At 45.8% G+C, this 16,539-nt stretch overlaps 1 protein-coding gene and 1 long non-coding RNA gene across 3 annotated transcripts; one reads left to right on the forward strand and one right to left on the reverse strand.

Annotated features, from left to right (window-relative positions):
* The first annotated feature begins 1,448 nt into the window (after nt 1–1,448).
* On the forward strand, nt 1,449–15,335 carry ZBTB24 (zinc finger and BTB domain containing 24). 2 transcript variants are annotated; one of them, XM_028104194.2, is made up of 7 exons: nt 1,449–1,596; nt 2,264–3,246; nt 5,364–5,531; nt 5,993–6,076; nt 6,740–6,823; nt 10,434–10,515; nt 11,518–15,335. In XM_028104194.2, the coding sequence occupies exons 2-7, from the start codon at nt 2,292–2,294 to the stop codon at nt 12,230–12,232; spliced, it is 2,088 nt and encodes a 695-aa protein (XP_027959995.1). In that variant the 5' UTR covers nt 1,449–1,596; nt 2,264–2,291; the 3' UTR covers nt 12,233–15,335. The 2 variants fall into 2 exon arrangements, with proteins under 2 accessions (XP_027959995.1, XP_027959994.2); XM_028104193.2 differs by lacking the exon at nt 1,449–1,596 and adding an exon at nt 1,991–2,093.
* On the reverse strand, nt 14,097–16,539 carry LOC148164067 (uncharacterized). Its single transcript, XR_015768318.1, has 3 exons — nt 15,341–16,539; nt 14,594–14,660; nt 14,097–14,454 (listed from the first exon to the last, which is right to left on the reverse strand). It is a non-coding gene; the product is annotated as an uncharacterized LOC148164067 (long non-coding RNA).

Here is a 16,539-nt window from a genome sequence, read left to right on the forward strand (position 1 = left end):
AGGAGGGGACTGAATTTGGCTGGGGCTTGTACACTAGATCAAGAAGCTTGGCCTTTATTAGGAGGGTACATGGAAGCCACGTTGGATTTTTTTTTAATTTTTTATTGTTATGTTAATCACCATATATTACATCATTAGTTTTTGGTGCAGTGTTCCATGATTCATTGTTTGTTCATAACACCCAGTGCTCCATGCAGAACGTGCCCTCCTCAATACCCATCACCAGGCTAACCCATCCCCCTACCCCCCTCCCCTCTAGAACCCTCAGTTTGTTTTTCAGAGTCCATCATCTCTCATGGTTCGTCTCTCCCTCTGACATACTCCCCTTTTCTTCCTCTCCTGTTATCTTCTTCTTTTTCTTTTTTCTTAAAATATGTTGCGTTATTTGTTTCAGAAGTACAGATCTGTGATTCAACAGTCTTGCACAATTCACAGCGCTCACCGTAGCACATACCCTCCCCAATGTCTATCACCCAGCCACCCCATCCCTCCCACCCCCAACCACTCCAGTAACACTCAGTTTGTTTCCTGAGATTAAGAATTCCTCATATCAGTGAGGTCATGTGATACATGTCTTTCTCTGATTGACTTATTTCACTCAGCATAACACCCTCCAGTTCCATCCACGTCGTTGCAAATGGCAAGATCTCATTCCTTTTGATGGCTGCATAATATTCCATTGTGTATATATACCTTTAATCAGGGGAATGACTCCAGTCTCTGGGAGTGATCTGTACTTGGAGAGATCTCCCTACTCCTGTGTATTGGAGAGAACAGCACCGCAACTAAGACTCGTCGGAAAGACGATGAAAACCTGAATAACCATAATGATAATTTTAATCACAGTAGATATGAATTAAACCAGACACTAAATCCATTACCTACATAATCTCGTTTACCCCCCAGTTACCCAACCCAGCTGACACTAGTGTTAACATCTCCATTTTACAGGTAAGGTAAACAAGGTTGAGAGGATAAGGAACCTGCTCAAGATTACTCAGTACCCAGATCTGTCCGACTAGACAGAGCGCCTCTCTTCACTCCCTTGGACTAGGCATTGGAAGTGGGAAGGAAAAGGAGAAGACAGATGTGCAAAATAATTAGGAGGCAAATAATTATTATATTAGCGTTAGATGACAGTGACGATGATGGTAAAGAAGGTAAAGACGATTTCATTCCTTGGTTACACATTCGAGACCTTAACGCGAGCTTCCGCATCTGGGAAGAGACCAAGTTGATTAAGGTGCCGCTGAGATATAGTCCCTCTAACACGACAGAAAACGTACACAGCTGCAGAGAGACAACGCCACGCCCCATCCGCCGCCCCCAGTTCACCGCAGTCGCCAGAGCCGCCCAGGCTCTTCGGGCCGCGCCGCCCCGCCCCGGGCGCCTTCGCGCCCACGTGGTCCGGCGTCTGCGCGCAGGCTCGCGGCGCCGGCGCTTCCGGGTTGGCGGCAGCGGCGGTCGCGGGGGCGCAGGGGCCCCAGCCGGGGCGGCGCAGGAACCCCGCCGGCGGGTTGTGCGGATCCCGGCGCCAGGGCGGGCCCGGCGCCAGTGCGCCCGCCAGGCCGCGGCGTGGGCCGGGCGCCCCGAGAGGTAGGTCCGCTCCGGGCCCGCCAACGGTGGGCGCGGGACCTGCGGCCGCGTCGAGCGCTGCCCAGCCATACGCTCCCCTGTCCCGCTCGAGGGGGCCCGGACCGGGAGTGGGGGCCCAGCCATGCGGGCCCCGGTCTCCGGTGGAATCGTCCGCCCGCCATGTCGTGCGCTGCCTGGCGGCCAGCCTGGGCGATCGTGCCACCCCTTCCAAAGCGAGGCCCGATGCGCCATCGGTTATTACTCAGTTGCAGCTACCCCCAGATTCATTTCGCTCGTGTACATTTTCTTTGCCCCCTTTTTTACGTTTTCACAGACAAAATGGTTAATGCGTGAAATCGAGACGCTGTAGGTCCCATTCTGGTCTGCGTGCAACTGTGGAAAGTTAGTGCCGGGGAAGGACTTTCCAGATGCTTGATTCCCATTCCTTCATTTTACAGAGGAGAAGGCAGACCCCGAGAAGTAACATGGATGTTGGAAATTCACCCAGCTAGGCCATGGTATATAATAAGGGTGAGAGAATGGCAAACTAAGTTTTTAAGTTGACTTCTGAAAGTGGTCAATGGTCAACTTCAGTTAACAGTATGAAGCGAGTAGTAGGTTCACTTGGGCTAGATTTAACCTGTTAGATGATGCTTCCTCCTTTTTAATCATTATTTTCTAATTTCAGGCTTCATGCTTCTTGGCCTCTAAAGAAAATGGCAGAAACGTCATCAGAGCCTTCTGGGCAGCTCGTTGTACACTCAGACACTCACAGTGACACTGTTCTGGCCAGTTTTGAGGCTCAGCGGAAGAAGGGCTTCCTCTGTGACATTACATTAATCGTAGAGAATGTGCATTTCCGGGCTCACAAAGCCTTACTCGCTGCCAGTAGTGAATACTTCTCAATGATGTTTGCTGAAGAGGGGGAGATCGGCCAGTCCATTTATATGCTGGAAGGCATGGTTGCCGACACATTTGGAATCCTGCTGGAGTTTATCTACACCGGTTGTCTCCAGGCCAGCGAGAAAAGCGCAGAACAAATCCTGGCCACCGCTCAGTTCTTAAAGGTCTATGACCTGGTAAAGGCTTACACGGATTTTCAAAATAATCATAGCTCCCGAAAGCCAACAACTCTGAACACTGCTGGCGCTCCAGTGGTGGTGATTTCTAATAAGAAAAATGGTCCTCCGAAACGGAAGAGGGGAAGACCGAGAAAAGTGAACAGTGTGCAGGAGGGGAAATCACAGCTGGCTGCAGAGGAAGAAATACAGCTGAGAGTAAACAATTCAGTTCAAAATAGACATAACTTTGTAGTGAAAGGGGGAGACAATGGCATACTGAATGAACAGATTCCAGCGAAAGAAATGGAAGAGGCTGAGCCTGCCTGTGAGCCACGTAGAGGGGAGGAAACGCCAGCTGAAAAAGATGAGAACTGTGATCCCAAGACCCAGGATGCGCAGGACAGCCAGAGTCGGTACAGCAAGCGGAGGATTCGGAGGTCCGTCAAACTTAAAGATTACAAACTTGTCGGGGATGAAGACGAGCAGAGTTCAGCCAAAAGGGTCTGTGGAAAGAGAAAGCGCCCGGGGGGCCCTGAGGCCTGTTGTAAGGACTGTGGCAAAGTGTTTAAGTACAATCACTTTTTGGCAATCCACCAGAGGAGCCACACGGGTAATTATACTTTCGCAGCTTAGTGAAGCTTGTTTTGGCGGGATGATGATGATAGCTTTCATTGATTGTGCAACTTCCATGTGATGGGCATTATAATAGGGACTTTACGTACATATTACTGCAGTTAGTTCTTACAACAGGCCTGTGAGATGGAGAATGTTATCCCCATTGGACAGATGAAAAGACCAAGTCCTAGAAATAATTTGCCCAGGTCATCCATTTAGTGACAGAGCTGGGATTTGAACCCAGGTAGCCTGATTGCAGAACCCTGTTCTTATTTGTGAGTCGTTGGTTCCAGGCTTGAATGCCCAGGTGTCAAACTCCAGCCAGATTTACTCTGCTTTCTGATTTGTGAACATGTGGTGTGACTGAGGAACTGAATTTTTTATTTTAATTAATTTAACTGGCACCATATTGGATAGTGCGGCCCTAGCCAGAAATCCCTTCCTCCTTTGAGCCCTCCCTTACTTAACTCACTCTGCTTTGGGTCGGGTTGTAGTTACCAGTTAAATACCCCTCAACCTAATTGTCAACTTAAGTATAGGGACTAGTAGTTAAGGCTTCTCTCATCCAGCAGAGCTAGCCCTGTGGTTCTCAACCTGACCACCCAGTAGAATCACGTAGCTTCTAAAACCACCAGTGACTGGGCACCAGCCCCAGAGCTCCTGATTTAATTGGGGCCTTGGTGTTTTTGAAAGATGGGTTCAGAACCTTGAATTCTGGTTCTTTAAACAAAGTAGACACTTGGGAAATATTTGTTGAACCGTAATAGAGGATAGTTGAGAGAGTTAAATAGTTCTCTAACATTTGTTAAGAAAACAGCATGTAGGATGTTCCCTTTTGTCCCCAGGATTCTGAAATTTTGCAGTGACTCACTTTAGCGTGGGTCTGTTTTGGTCCCATTTCAGTGGCTACCCGTAGATCCATACAGTTTGGAAACTCCCATCTTTCAGTTCCTTCATGGATGGTATCTCCCATCAGTTTTCTGTGCTCTCTCTTTCTAGAACTCCCTGGAAATTGGATGTTGAACCTCTGGACCCACCCTCTAAAGTCCTTACCTCTTAATTCCCATCATTTTTGGCTCTGCATTCTGGGAGATTTCCCCTTTATCTTTCTACTCTGTTTTACTTCTAGGAGCCCTTTTTTATTCTCTAAATTTTTTGGTTTTTTTTTTAATTCTTGTGAATCCTCTTTTTGGTTCACAGTGTAGTATCTTCCCTCTGTGAGCACGTTAATAACAGCAGTCGCCTGTTTGTCAGTTTTTAACGTTTTCTTCCCCCTGGGCAGCCTCTGTTTTCCGCGAGTTGCTTTTTTTCCTGATCTGTTTTGGTATCTGTTTCAGCAACTAAAAGACCTTCCTTGAATGGTGGTTTTTAAAAAATCACATTTAATCCTATGCTGGAATGATTGACTGCTAGCTACTGGCCACCACGTGGGCGTGGAGCGGGCCTGTAGACGGCGGCCTCACTGGGGGTGGTGTGGCTGGACCCCACTCCCTCCCCGACACCTGGCATCCCAGCTGCAGCCCCCTTACCCTGGCCCACCACGTTCCCGAAGAAGATGGTCTGCCCTCCCACCCGAGGCTCTGGGCCTGCCTGCCAGTGTCTGAAGCAGGAGCCGGGGAGAGGGCTGGGCAGTCTCATCAGACCCAGTATAAACTCGGACTTGCCGTCCCTGGGGCAGGCCTACTCCACTGTGCCTGGAGACCCTCAGTCCAGAGACTGTTTGTTTTGCCCTCTTCAGAGAACGGCCCCCATCCTTTGTTGGGGAGTGGGCCTGTCTTCTGGCTCCTTGGGCCTTGTGGGGGGACCTTAAGTGTCTTTGACCCAGATGGTCATTTGTCCCCCTAACCCCCACTTTCAGAGATAACAGGTGCCACCGATGGCTGAGCATTGTGGAGGCTCTGTCTTAGGTTGTAGCTCAGCACTCCTCGCTGCTGGCGTCGGATTCATGTGTCCTGGCTTGCCAGATTTTATTGCTGATGTTTTCTCTCCTGTGCTGGGCCTTTGGGATATTGTGCCTATTAAGAGAAATCCCTTGATTGTCGTTTTAATTTAGGAGGAAACCAAGATGTGCATGTTCTTGCTCACACCACGCTTCTGGGGCTCTCATTCCAGGGGAGCGACCTTTCAAATGTAATGAGTGCGGGAAAGGCTTTGCCCAGAAGCACTCCCTGCAGGTCCACGCCCGGATGCACACAGGCGAGCGGCCCTACACCTGCACCGTGTGCAGCAAGGCTCTCACCACCAAGCACTCGCTGCTGGAGCACATGAGCCTGCATTCAGGTAGCTGGACTTGCGCCTGAAGGCCACCTGCCACCGGGTTCCTGGGCTGGGCGTTCCCGTGGTCAGAATGGTCTTTTCTCAGCCTGGTGTCATCTCCCACGTGGTGTCTGCCTCTGCCAGACCATAGTGTGGAGTCGTGCACAGCGTTCTGTTTTAAACTAGGGCTTATGAACCAGCTACCGGGAGCCCAGCGTACACACGGTTTGTTTAACTCCCAGAGCTTAGAATTATTTTACTTTGGTGACTTTGGGGGAAACTTGAATTCTCCAGTTCTGCTCCAGTCCCCACCACTCCCTACTGCCTTACATACCTTTGCACATTTATGGTACTGTGCTTTGACTGAGGGCATTTGGGTATGGAGGCGAGTCACTTGTATCATTCATGGAAAATGGGGACCTGGGCCCACCGTTTTATTGTTCTTTGTTTTTGCATGTTTTAGTGTCTTGTTTTTTATTTGGCAGGACAGAAGTCTTTCACCTGTGATCAGTGTGGAAAATATTTCAGCCAGAAAAGACAACTAAAGAGCCATTACCGAGTTCATACAGGTACAATAAAGAGAGAAAATTTGGATTGGTGGGGGAGAAACTTAAATACAAATTACTTCTGAAACAGTAGGGTCATACTGTGTAAGATAATTAGTATTTAGGGAAAGAATCTTAAAAAGGGATCTAAATTAGATGTCCTTGTGTTATTCTCTACTACCTTGTGATTTATATTTAATTTTATATTACAGTTTTGGCGCCATACACAGAAACCCTACAGAACTGATATCTTTCAGAAGTGCCACTTGACTAAGAAGGTGCCTGATTGGTTATTAATGGTGCCTAGACCGAAATATCCCCACCCCATAGCTGTCAGTCCAGGCTTTCTCCCACCTAGCTTTTTCTCTCCTGCCAACTGATAAATAATTGAGGAGTTGGGAGTGACACTTGATGTCAGCTGGCCACAGTCACACCAATGCTTCCAGGGAAGAAGAAAATTACTTTTAGGGAGACTGGAAGGGTCCCGGCTCTCCTGGGGAAGCAGTGAGTTGAGATGCATAGGAAAATATTAACTGTTACCAAATTAATAAAAAAAATTGTTGTTTTAATTAAAGTACCATATTTAAAGTGATTATTTTTCAGGGAAGTGCTTTAACACAAATCACTGAAGAAATGCAGGGAGAGAGCGCATATAGGCACTGACACTTTTTTTATTGTTGCGACAAGGCCACGCATTACCGGAATGCAACCACTGCCGTCGCAAATTCATGGATGTGTCTCAGCTAAAGAAGCATCTACGAACACACACAGGTACAGCTCCCATCCTGCCCTTCCTTTCTGGTACACTTCACGTTCTCAGAAGAGTGAGAATGAGTCCCCTCATCAGGCTCCATTTGTTATAAATCGGGTGGGAATTTTAGAAGATCATTTAAAAGTCCAAGGCAGAAGGCTGTCGACACCATTCTGTGGGGAGATCCCGTTTCTATTTCTTAGCGACACAGAGATGGCTTACTGAGCACTATTCCCGGATGAAAATTCATTTGAGGGGCACCTGGCTGGCTCAGTTGGTTGAGTGACTGTTATTTTCAGCTCAGGTCTTGATCTCAGGGTTGTGAGTTCAAGCCCCGCGTTGGGCCCCATGCTGGCTGTGGAGCCTACTTAAAAAAAAAAAAACAGAAAAAAGAAGAAAATTCATTTAATACCACAAAACAGTACAAGTCTGAGTCTGGTTCTATGTTTCACTCCTAGTGTACCTCAGTGCTGAAGATTACTGAGATACTTTTTTTTAAAAAGAAAGTAAAATGAAATAAACACACAGGTAGCATAAGCACTGAGGGTTTCCCACTTCCTCCCCTAGAACCAGTACTTACAACTTAAGCATTGCTACCTCCAGAAAAATCAGCTTCAGGGATAAAAAGGAGGCAGGATCGATCAGGGCAGGTCAACTTCTTTAATTTAAAAACAGCAAAGTAAAAGTGTGGGTCTTTTAGACCTTTTCGTAAGGAGCACTTCTTTAAAAATGAACTTGTTAGATTTTTCTAAGAAAAGCTTCCTCCTGCAGTTTGGTTCTTTAATGATTCTGTTAAATTGTCTACTAAAATTATATATCAGACTGGTTTATGCTGCTTTGGACATATTTTTTTAAACACAAATTTTTCTTCTTAAACGTAATTTGTTTTCTTAAAATAAGTGTCTCATAGGACAGGAGTTCTCTGAAGAGGAATCTCTGTACAGTCTTTCTACAGACATTACCATGAATAGGTTCTGTGACATTTAATTCATCCGTTTAACACGTATTTACAGAATAGCTCCTGGGTCCCAGACACCGCTCTCCCTAGGTGCTGAGGCTGCAGCAGTGAATGAGGTGGCCAGAGCCCCTGCTGTGGACCAGGGAAGACAAGGAAAAATGACTCCATAGCATGTTAGGTGGGAGTCAGTGCTCTGAAGAACTAAACGCAGGGTAAGGGGGCAGGATGTGGGAAGGGGAGCTGCCCTTTTCCGTGGGGACTTGTCTGAGAAGGCCTCACGGATGGGGGGACACCTTAGAGATCTGAATGCTCTGGGGAGCGAGAACAGCCATTGTGGCTGCTCAGGGGAAGAGCATCCCATGCAGAGGGAACAGCAGGTGCAAAGCCCTGAGACACAGAGTTTCCACCTTGCCAGAGAAATGCCAGGAGGCAGTTGTGACCGAGCCTGAGCCAGGGTGGTGGGCATCAGAAGAGCAGAGGCAACTGGATGGAATCTGTGTAACATAGGCCTCTCAGCCGAGCTGCCGAGGCTCGGGCCTCAATCACCTGAGAAGCTTTAAAAAAGAAAATGCCTGGTCCCAACCCCAGAGATTCTGATTGAATTAGCCTGGGGTAGAGCCTCGGAACTGCTCTGTGTAAAAATTTCCTCAGTGATCCTGGTGTGCACTCAGGCTTCAGAACGTTGGAGGCCACGGGGCAGACTGGATTTTTGTTCTGAGCGAGAAGACTTTAACGAGAGCAGTGAGATGATAGGACTTAGAATTTTAATAGGATCATCCCAGCGTCGTGTGGGGTGGGGGGAGCCACAGGTGGAGAGACCCATTAGGAGGCTGTTGCAGTAATCGGGGGCTCGTACAGTGTGGTGGCCGTGGAAGTGGTCACCAGTGGCCCTGTCCAGATAGATTCTGAAGGAGTCTGTGTTCTTGGAAAGAATGTCCATGATTTCAAACATTTCGCTAACAGAAAGACTTTCTGAGATTGTCAACCCAGATGGCATTGAATGGTAGGGCGAACATCGTTAGTATGTTTCTGAAACGGAACTCGACACGACAAGCAGGGCCTCAGTCTTTGGATCTGGAGGGGCAGCAAACACACTGAGGTCAGCGCGGGCCCCAGCTCTGGTTTGGGAGGCTGTGGAAGGAGAGCGCCAGTGGCCTGGTTTTCACCTCTGGAGTGGTAAGAGCTGCTGATGCAGAGACTCCCAACTTACCCAAGCTGCCACCAGCATCCTCCGCCTAGATGGAACGTGGAAAGATGTCTAGGGTGACTTTTCCAGGAGAGGCTATGAAAGGGAGGCCGCACTTCAAACTGCACCCGTCCCCAGCTGTTACCTAGTTAAGCGGGATTTCGTTCTCTCTTTTCTTTAAATTCATAGCTCCCTTGCCTGCGTGAGGACCACTTAACTTTTGTTTCCAGAGGACATGACAGTCTATCGGTTGTATGTGCAGCGTACAGACTAATGCTGAATAAACGGTTCTTGAAGCTTCATGAATTCCTAGTGGAGTCTGGAACAGTCATGTTTTGTGTGGGCCTTAGTTTCCACCCTGTGAAATTCATTCAGTCATCAGGGATTTCTGGAACAGTGTGCCAGGCCTGATTCCAGACACAGGGGTACTAGGATTAGACGAGCCCACAAAGTCTCCTAAGAATGGGGGAGATGAACAGTAAACAACACTTATAGTCTGTGAGGTGGGGCTAGCACTGTGGGGGGAAATGGACCCAGAGAAGGGGACTAAAGAGTGTTGGGGGGCAGAGGACGTGCTTTTGGTGGTGATCAGGCCTCCTTGCTGGGAAAGTGACATTTGAGCAGAGGCTTGAAGGCAGCACAGAGGGTGAACCGCCCTGGGAATCCCCCAGGCAAGACGTGCTGGGGGAGGGATGTTGGGTGCAGGAGCCCTGGCCAGGGCTTGCTCGGGGTAGGGTGTCCAGTGACTCTCCACAGGGCCCGTGAGCTGAGCAGTGAGCAAGGGGAGAGTGCCTGGTGAGGTTAGAAAAGTTTAGGGCAAGGACCCGGGGTGGGGGCGGGCAGACAGATGTGTGATGCCTCTAAGCCTAGGGCTTTGGTTTTTATCTCCGGATGAGAACCGGGAGCCTTTGGAGTGTTTGCAGCAGAAGTGTGAAATGATCAGGCAGCCTACAGGGTCACTGTGGTTGCTGCTTTTATTGTGGACGACAGGGAAGCTGGAACAGAAATGGGGAGACCCGTTCGGCTGCTGCAGGGACAGTGGCAGCCTGGATTGGGGGGTGGCAGCGAAGGTGGCGAGATGTGGTCGGGTTCTGGATACACTGCAAGGCAGACATAAATGTGAATAATATGCAGGTCACCCTAGTGCACCGGTGTCCCCAGGAAGGTCAGGTACGAGAGTTATCTCAGGGTGGACCGTACGGGAGTAAATGTGGTGTTCTTTTGTTTACTGTGTATAATCATCTACCTCCTTGTTTCAGTTTTTAAGGGAAGGAACCATATCTTACACTTTCTCTGTATCCTCTTGGCACTCAGCATACAGTGCTTAGGTACATAGTAGGTGTTTGGTAAGGGCTTCATTCATTCATGCTCATTAAGGAGTCAAGTGGTATTGCCTTTTTTTTTCTTAATACTGTGAAAATGTGGGGTGATTTTTGCTTTTCACTTTGTGTTGGATATATATTTCTAAACAGTGTCCCCTTTTTAGGTGAGAAGCCATTTACTTGTGAAATCTGTGGCAAATCTTTCACAGCAAAGAGTTCTCTTCAGACCCACATCAGAATCCATAGGTAAAGTTTTACAGATATTTTTCTTATTTGGGAGTCATTCAACCCTGGTGTTCAGTTGGGTGACATATGTTACTTATACAGGCCTTTTCCCCAAATTATTACACGGGTAATAATTTGTAGTGTAGTTTACTGTATTTTATCTTTACAATAAAGCAATTCCTAACTTGGGCAAAATCAGGAAATCTGGTTCTGGCCAGCAAAAGTTTGCATGACTGATTTCATTTCTTGAATTTTTATTTTGGGCTGGGGGCTGATCCAAAGTTTAAATCTTCAGTCAAAAATAAATATTAAATTCAATGTTTTCTGAATAAACGTTTTTGTTCACACATCCAGATTTGATTCAGTAGTTCTTCTAAGACAAAGAACTAAGGGTTACTCAAGTTGGTTTTTTTTTTTTTTTTTGAGGGAGTGGGAGAGAGAGAGAGGGAGGGAGCTGGGGGTGGGGGGACCAGAGGGAGAGAGAACCTTAAGCAGGCTCCACACTCAGCATGGAGCCCCACACAGGGCTTGATCTCACAACTCTGAGATACACGACCTGAGCCAAAATCAAGAGTCAGAAGCTTAACTGACTGAGCCACCCAGGCGCCCCTACTCACGTTTTGAATCTTGAAGTCAATCACATATACTTAAATTTGGCCACAAGAATCTAAAAGTTGGCAGTGAAATTGAAAACAAAACAAAAAGGAACTTTATGTGTGTAATAGAGAAATATTTGCTCTCTTATCTAAAATAGACTGTAGAATCATAAAATGTTATTACGTGTAGCCCAGGCCCATGTACCACCCTTTCTCAGACAGCACCCCCGCCTCGTCTTTTTTCCTTTAGGATCAGAAATGGAAACCCCCGAAAGTCGTGACTTGCTCTGACTCCTTAAGCTAGCAGAAGAGCCCATGGCTTATGACTCCCAGTCGAGTTAATTGTCCTCTACTCTTGACTTCTCCCTAACTAATCAGGAAGTAATAAGCAGAGCCGTTTGTAAAGTCAAATGTGTATTTTTTGTAGAGGAGAGAAGCCCTACTCCTGTGGCATATGTGGCAAATCCTTCTCAGACTCCAGTGCCAAGAGGAGACACTGCATTCTGCACACGGGCAAAAAGCCCTTCTCCTGCCCCGAGTGCAACTTACAGTTCGCTCGCTTGGACAACCTGAAGGCCCACTTGAAAATCCACAGCAAAGAGAAGCCCGCGTCGGACGCCAGCGGCGTCTCCGGCAGCCCTGACACCCAGGAGGTCAGGAGTATTCTTCAGCTGCAGCCGTACCAGCTCTCTGCCTCTGGAGAGCAGGAAATTCAGCTTCTCGTCACCAATTCTGTACATAACATCAACTTCATGCCCGGCCCCAGCCAAGGAATCAGCATCGTCACTGCGGCGAGTTCTCAGAACATGGCGGCCGAGCAGGCTGCCGACCTCGCCCTGCTCACGCAGCAGCCCCAGCAGCTGCAGAACTTCATCCTTTCCGCCCCTCAGGGGCAGACGGAGCACATTCAGGGCCTCGACATGATTGAAAGCCAGATGGAGCCCGCACAGACCGAGCCGGTGCACGTCATCACGCTCTCCAAGGAAACCCTGGAACACCTTCACGCCCAGCAGGAGCAAACCGGGGAGCTCCAGTTAGCAGGTGCTTCAGATCCGGCTCGACACCTGCAGCTGCCGCCCGCGCCCGCCCCGCCCGCCCCCCACGGGCCCCCGCCCGCCCCGCTGAGCCCCGGGCAGAGCTGACGTGGACGCACCTTGCGTCCTTGATCTCCTCCCCACGAGCCAGCTGTGCGCTGCGAGGCGGGCCTGCTGAGAGGCTCGGCTCGCCTACACAGCCTTCTGGAGATGTGAGAGCGAGCGGACAGGCCTCGCGCTTTGCATCCGGGCCCCAGGATGTGCGCGTCCTGTCTTGGATGCAGTCCGGATCGGGATTTAGCATTCAGTACTGATGAACCGTTTTCATTTTCCTCTACGACATCTCCGAAAGTCTTGGGTAATTTTGCTTTGGGGGCATTGAATTAGACTTACTCTCAGTCTTGACTGTCCACGGCCACAGGTTTTGCTGACCTTTCCAAAGTAAGAACTTTGTAGAACAAAGGAAGCCCTATATTGGTTGAGTGGGGTAGAATGGTTTGTTCCACTTTATTTTTCGTAGGCAACACAGTTGCTTCTACAAGATAAGTCACAGCTGAATGTGATAGAGGACAACCTTGGAGAATCTGTCCTTTTAATATCTTCTGAGCCCCGACAACCGAGTCACTGTCAACATTTAATCTCTGTGTGGTACAGTGGGCTCTTTGTATCCTATTTAAGGTAGATTCAAAAACATATAAACTAAAAGTCTATTTTAACTCGAATATAATAAAGTCCAAAAAGTACAGGATTATTTTAAAAATTCTGAACTCAGCTTTTCTGAGAAACATGGATTTACATATTTTTTTGGATTTACATATTTTTTTAAAAGCAGGTTACTGAAAATTTAAAAGTCTAATTAAAGTGTGAAATCGGATCAAGACATTCAGCCCATAAATTCTCAATTTTTGTCAGCATTGATACTTGTTTGATGAAGTTAAGACTATCTCAGTTATCCTGAAATATAAAATTTTATTAGGTGTAATTTAAGTGTCAAAGATACTGAATTCTAATTGATCCTGAAAATGGTCTGTGTATTGTGTCTGATAACTTCCTGGAGATGGGACCTTATTATACTATAGATTATAGTAGGTTAAATCTCATAAAATAGACACCTCATTTTAAAAAGTAAATATCTTCACCTAATCTTAAAAATAACTTGAACTGCAGAGCCATAGTAACCTGTCTATAATAACGGTATGATTTTAAATAATTGTCAAAAGTTGAAATTATGTGTGGGTTAGGTTTTCAAGCCCGGTGTACTTTATTGAATACTTTGATTGCTTTCTCTTTAATGAACTGAAAAAAGAGCACGGGCACTAGTAGTACATCTAAGTTAACATAATGCGGGTGGAGAATAGGGCTAATCTACCCTAAAATTAACAGGGTCCTGACATCAGTTACTTTCTTGCTTTAGACACCTTAATTTCTACCTGAATCAAGGTTTTTTTGGAGGTTAAAGTAATAGAATTCTTCAGGTTTGAGAGAAGATGAAAGCATTTTTTTCACATATTTGCCAAATTATGTTTTGTTATAATTCACAAAATTTATAAAATGTGTATCTTAATATGTATCAACAAAAGTAATGTTTAAATCAGGCCTGACTAGAGCCAAGATACAATTTTTATAAATACCGTTATGACCCAAATATTATTTCAGGTTCTTAGTCATTTAAACTATTTACTTTAACTTTATTAAAATGCAAAGTTTTTACCAGCTTTGCAAAGCTTACTGTCCTACGGTTTCTCCAGAAGATACACAGTATTAACGTAAATGAATTTTTAACTACTCACTCTGGACAGCTGGAGAATTATTCAGGAAATATGGTCACATAAGTCAAGTTTAACTAGCTTTATGACAGTTTACCTAACTGCACTAGGAGAAATAGAATGTGGGCCACATGTAATTTTAAATTTTCTAGTAGCCACATTAAAAACAAAAAGGTGAAATTAATTTGAATAAAATTTAATCCAACATTTGCCAAATACCATTTCAACATGTAAACAATATAAAAACATATTAATAAGATTTTATATTCTTCATATTAAGTCTTCAAAATCTGGTGTGTATTTTCCACTTAGTGCACATTCAATTTGGATGCTAATGTTCTTCGGACATACTTGATCTGTATTCAGAGTTCATACAGTTTACAGTTGAAAGCCTAGATTCACATACAGTTGCAGACATAATTTTTTTTCAATAACTGAAACAATTATTGGTTTAACTTTACATTAAAATTAAAACCTGGGGCACCTGGCCAGCTCAGTTCGAAGAGCATGTGACTGTTGATCTCTGGGTCATGAGTTCAAGCTCCACGTTGGGCATAGAGATTGCTAAAAAAAAAAAAAAAATTATATATATATATATATATACTGAAAAACCCACCACCAGTTCCTCAGTCACACCAACCACATTGCGAGTTCTTGATAAGCCACATGTGTGGCTAGTGGCTTCTGTTGTGAACAGGCTCACCTGTTTCTAACTTGAGAGCCTGTCTCAGCCATAAAAGTATCTTCTGGAAGAGTTCTGGTTTGATCCGCTGTGAAAGGGAAAGGAAATGAGAGCTTTATAAATCTAGCCTCTCTTTGTCCCAAATACACATTCTGCCCTCTGAAATCCCAAATTCTAAAGTTCAGTGCCTCTGTATCCAAAGGAAATGTCATGTACATAAAAATGTTTCTATTGTGTGAGAAATTGCCGGCTCAGTGTTTCACAACGTATTTTGTACTAAACTTGTACAGTTTTTTAAATTGTTTTGACAAATGCAGAAATACAAAGTGTACTTCATAGGAAATAGAATATTATGCTTACTGAAGTTACTGAAATGCACCTTATCACTTTCAAAAATGAATCTTTGGTTTTCTCTCAGTAGAGGGCTAGCCTTGGGAAAACTCGAGCTCCTGCCATCAAAATAAGTTATTTATTCATATGCTTGTATCTGCTGCTTTTTTTTTTCTTCAAGTACTTAGGCACCATACCCAACATGGGACTTAAACTCATGACCCTGAGGTTGAGAGTCACATGCTCTACCAACTAAGCCAGGGAGGCACCCCTGCATCTGCTTCTTGAAACTCTTTCTACCTCTACTCTATTTTCTGCAGTTGGTTCCTGGGTTCTAAGTGTTGTGAGCAACCGGTTAAATAATGCTAAAGAATATAATGATATTCTCATGCTTACATTTGGTTTTCATAAAATTGGATGATAACGTCTGCCACTTACTGAGTCTTTACTGTAGGCCAGGAGTGAAGCCAAGTGTGTTAGGTCTGTATCTTGGTGCTTCTCACCTTCCTTTTTTGTTGTGGCGCACGAAGTAGGACTTCCACGGCAACCTTCGATTAGGGGACTCCAGTCACCTCCGGCCATGACTGGCATATTGGCTTGCACGGGCTGCCGTGACAGATGCTATGGACTGGGTGGTTTAAGCAACAGAAATATAGTTTCTTGGTTCTGGAGGCGAAAAGTCCAAAATCAAGTTGTTGGCAGGGTTGGTTTCTTCTGAGGCCTCCTGATCTCTTTCCTTCCTGTGTCTTCACATGGTCTTCCCTCTGTGTGTTTTGTCCTAATCTTAGAAGGACACCAGTCAGTACTGGATTAGGGTCCACCCTAATCCTAATGACCACATTTTCACTTAGTTACCTCTTTAGAGGCCCTATCTTCAAACACAGTCACATCCTGAGGTACTGGGGGTTAGGACATCAACATGAATTTGGTGGGGGACACAATTGAGCCCATAATAACCGGCAGTCTGGAACGAGGAGGAAAGCAGTGTCTGGGAGGCACCTACAACCTGTCTGAGGCACAGTCTTATTTTACTTAATCTTCGTGACATTTCTATGGGGTCGGTAATGTGCCTCTTTTGTAGATAAGAACACTGAGGCCCAAACAGATGAAGTCTCTTACCCAAGGTCACACAGTAATTGGCAAAGCCAGACTGATGCATAGGGCTGGCTGATCCCACTATGCTGCTTCCACTAGATGGGCTTTCCATCACCAGTCTTTTGATACTTTAAGCTGGATTTCTATTTACATATGATCTGCTTGATGTAATCGAAAATTTTTGATTAAAATGGAGGGCCTGAGGCACCTGGCTGGTTCAGTCAGTAGAGCATACAACTCCTGATCTTGGGGCTCATGGATTCAAGCCCCATGTTGGGCATAGAGCTTACTTAAAAATTGATCTGTGTCTGACATTTAGCACACAGACTTTTTACATAAAACAAAAGGCACATAGTCCTACAGAAATGATAACTACCATATTAGTATTCATATTGTAATTTTACTACTATTGATTTAAAGCTTAACAGAAATTTACCTATTCGACAAAAGTTACTGCTAACATGAAAATGTCTTAACATGAGCTTCTGTGAGCCTTTTTTTCAAACTCCTGCCTCAGGATATTTTACGTTTAGGGCAGACTT

The sequence above is a fragment of the Eumetopias jubatus genome, unplaced genomic scaffold, assembly GCF_037043125.1.
Source record: "Eumetopias jubatus isolate StellerSeaLion01/CBP00866 unplaced genomic scaffold, mEumJub1_p1.0 scaffold_6, whole genome shotgun sequence".
Lineage (NCBI taxonomy): Eukaryota > Metazoa > Chordata > Mammalia > Carnivora > Otariidae > Eumetopias > Eumetopias jubatus.

Bases quoted from the DNA above. Each gene is read 5' to 3' on its own strand.
- ZBTB24 (XM_028104193.2), top strand. From the start codon at position 2,065: ATGTTGGAAATTCACCCAGCTAGGCCATG. The intron at 2,094-2,263 runs GTATATAATAAG...TTCTAATTTCAG, and splicing joins ATTCACCCAGCTAGGCCATG to GCTTCATGCTTCTTGGCCTC. The intron at 6,824-10,433 runs GTACAGCTCCCA...TCCCCTTTTTAG, and splicing joins GCATCTACGAACACACACAG to GTGAGAAGCCATTTACTTGT.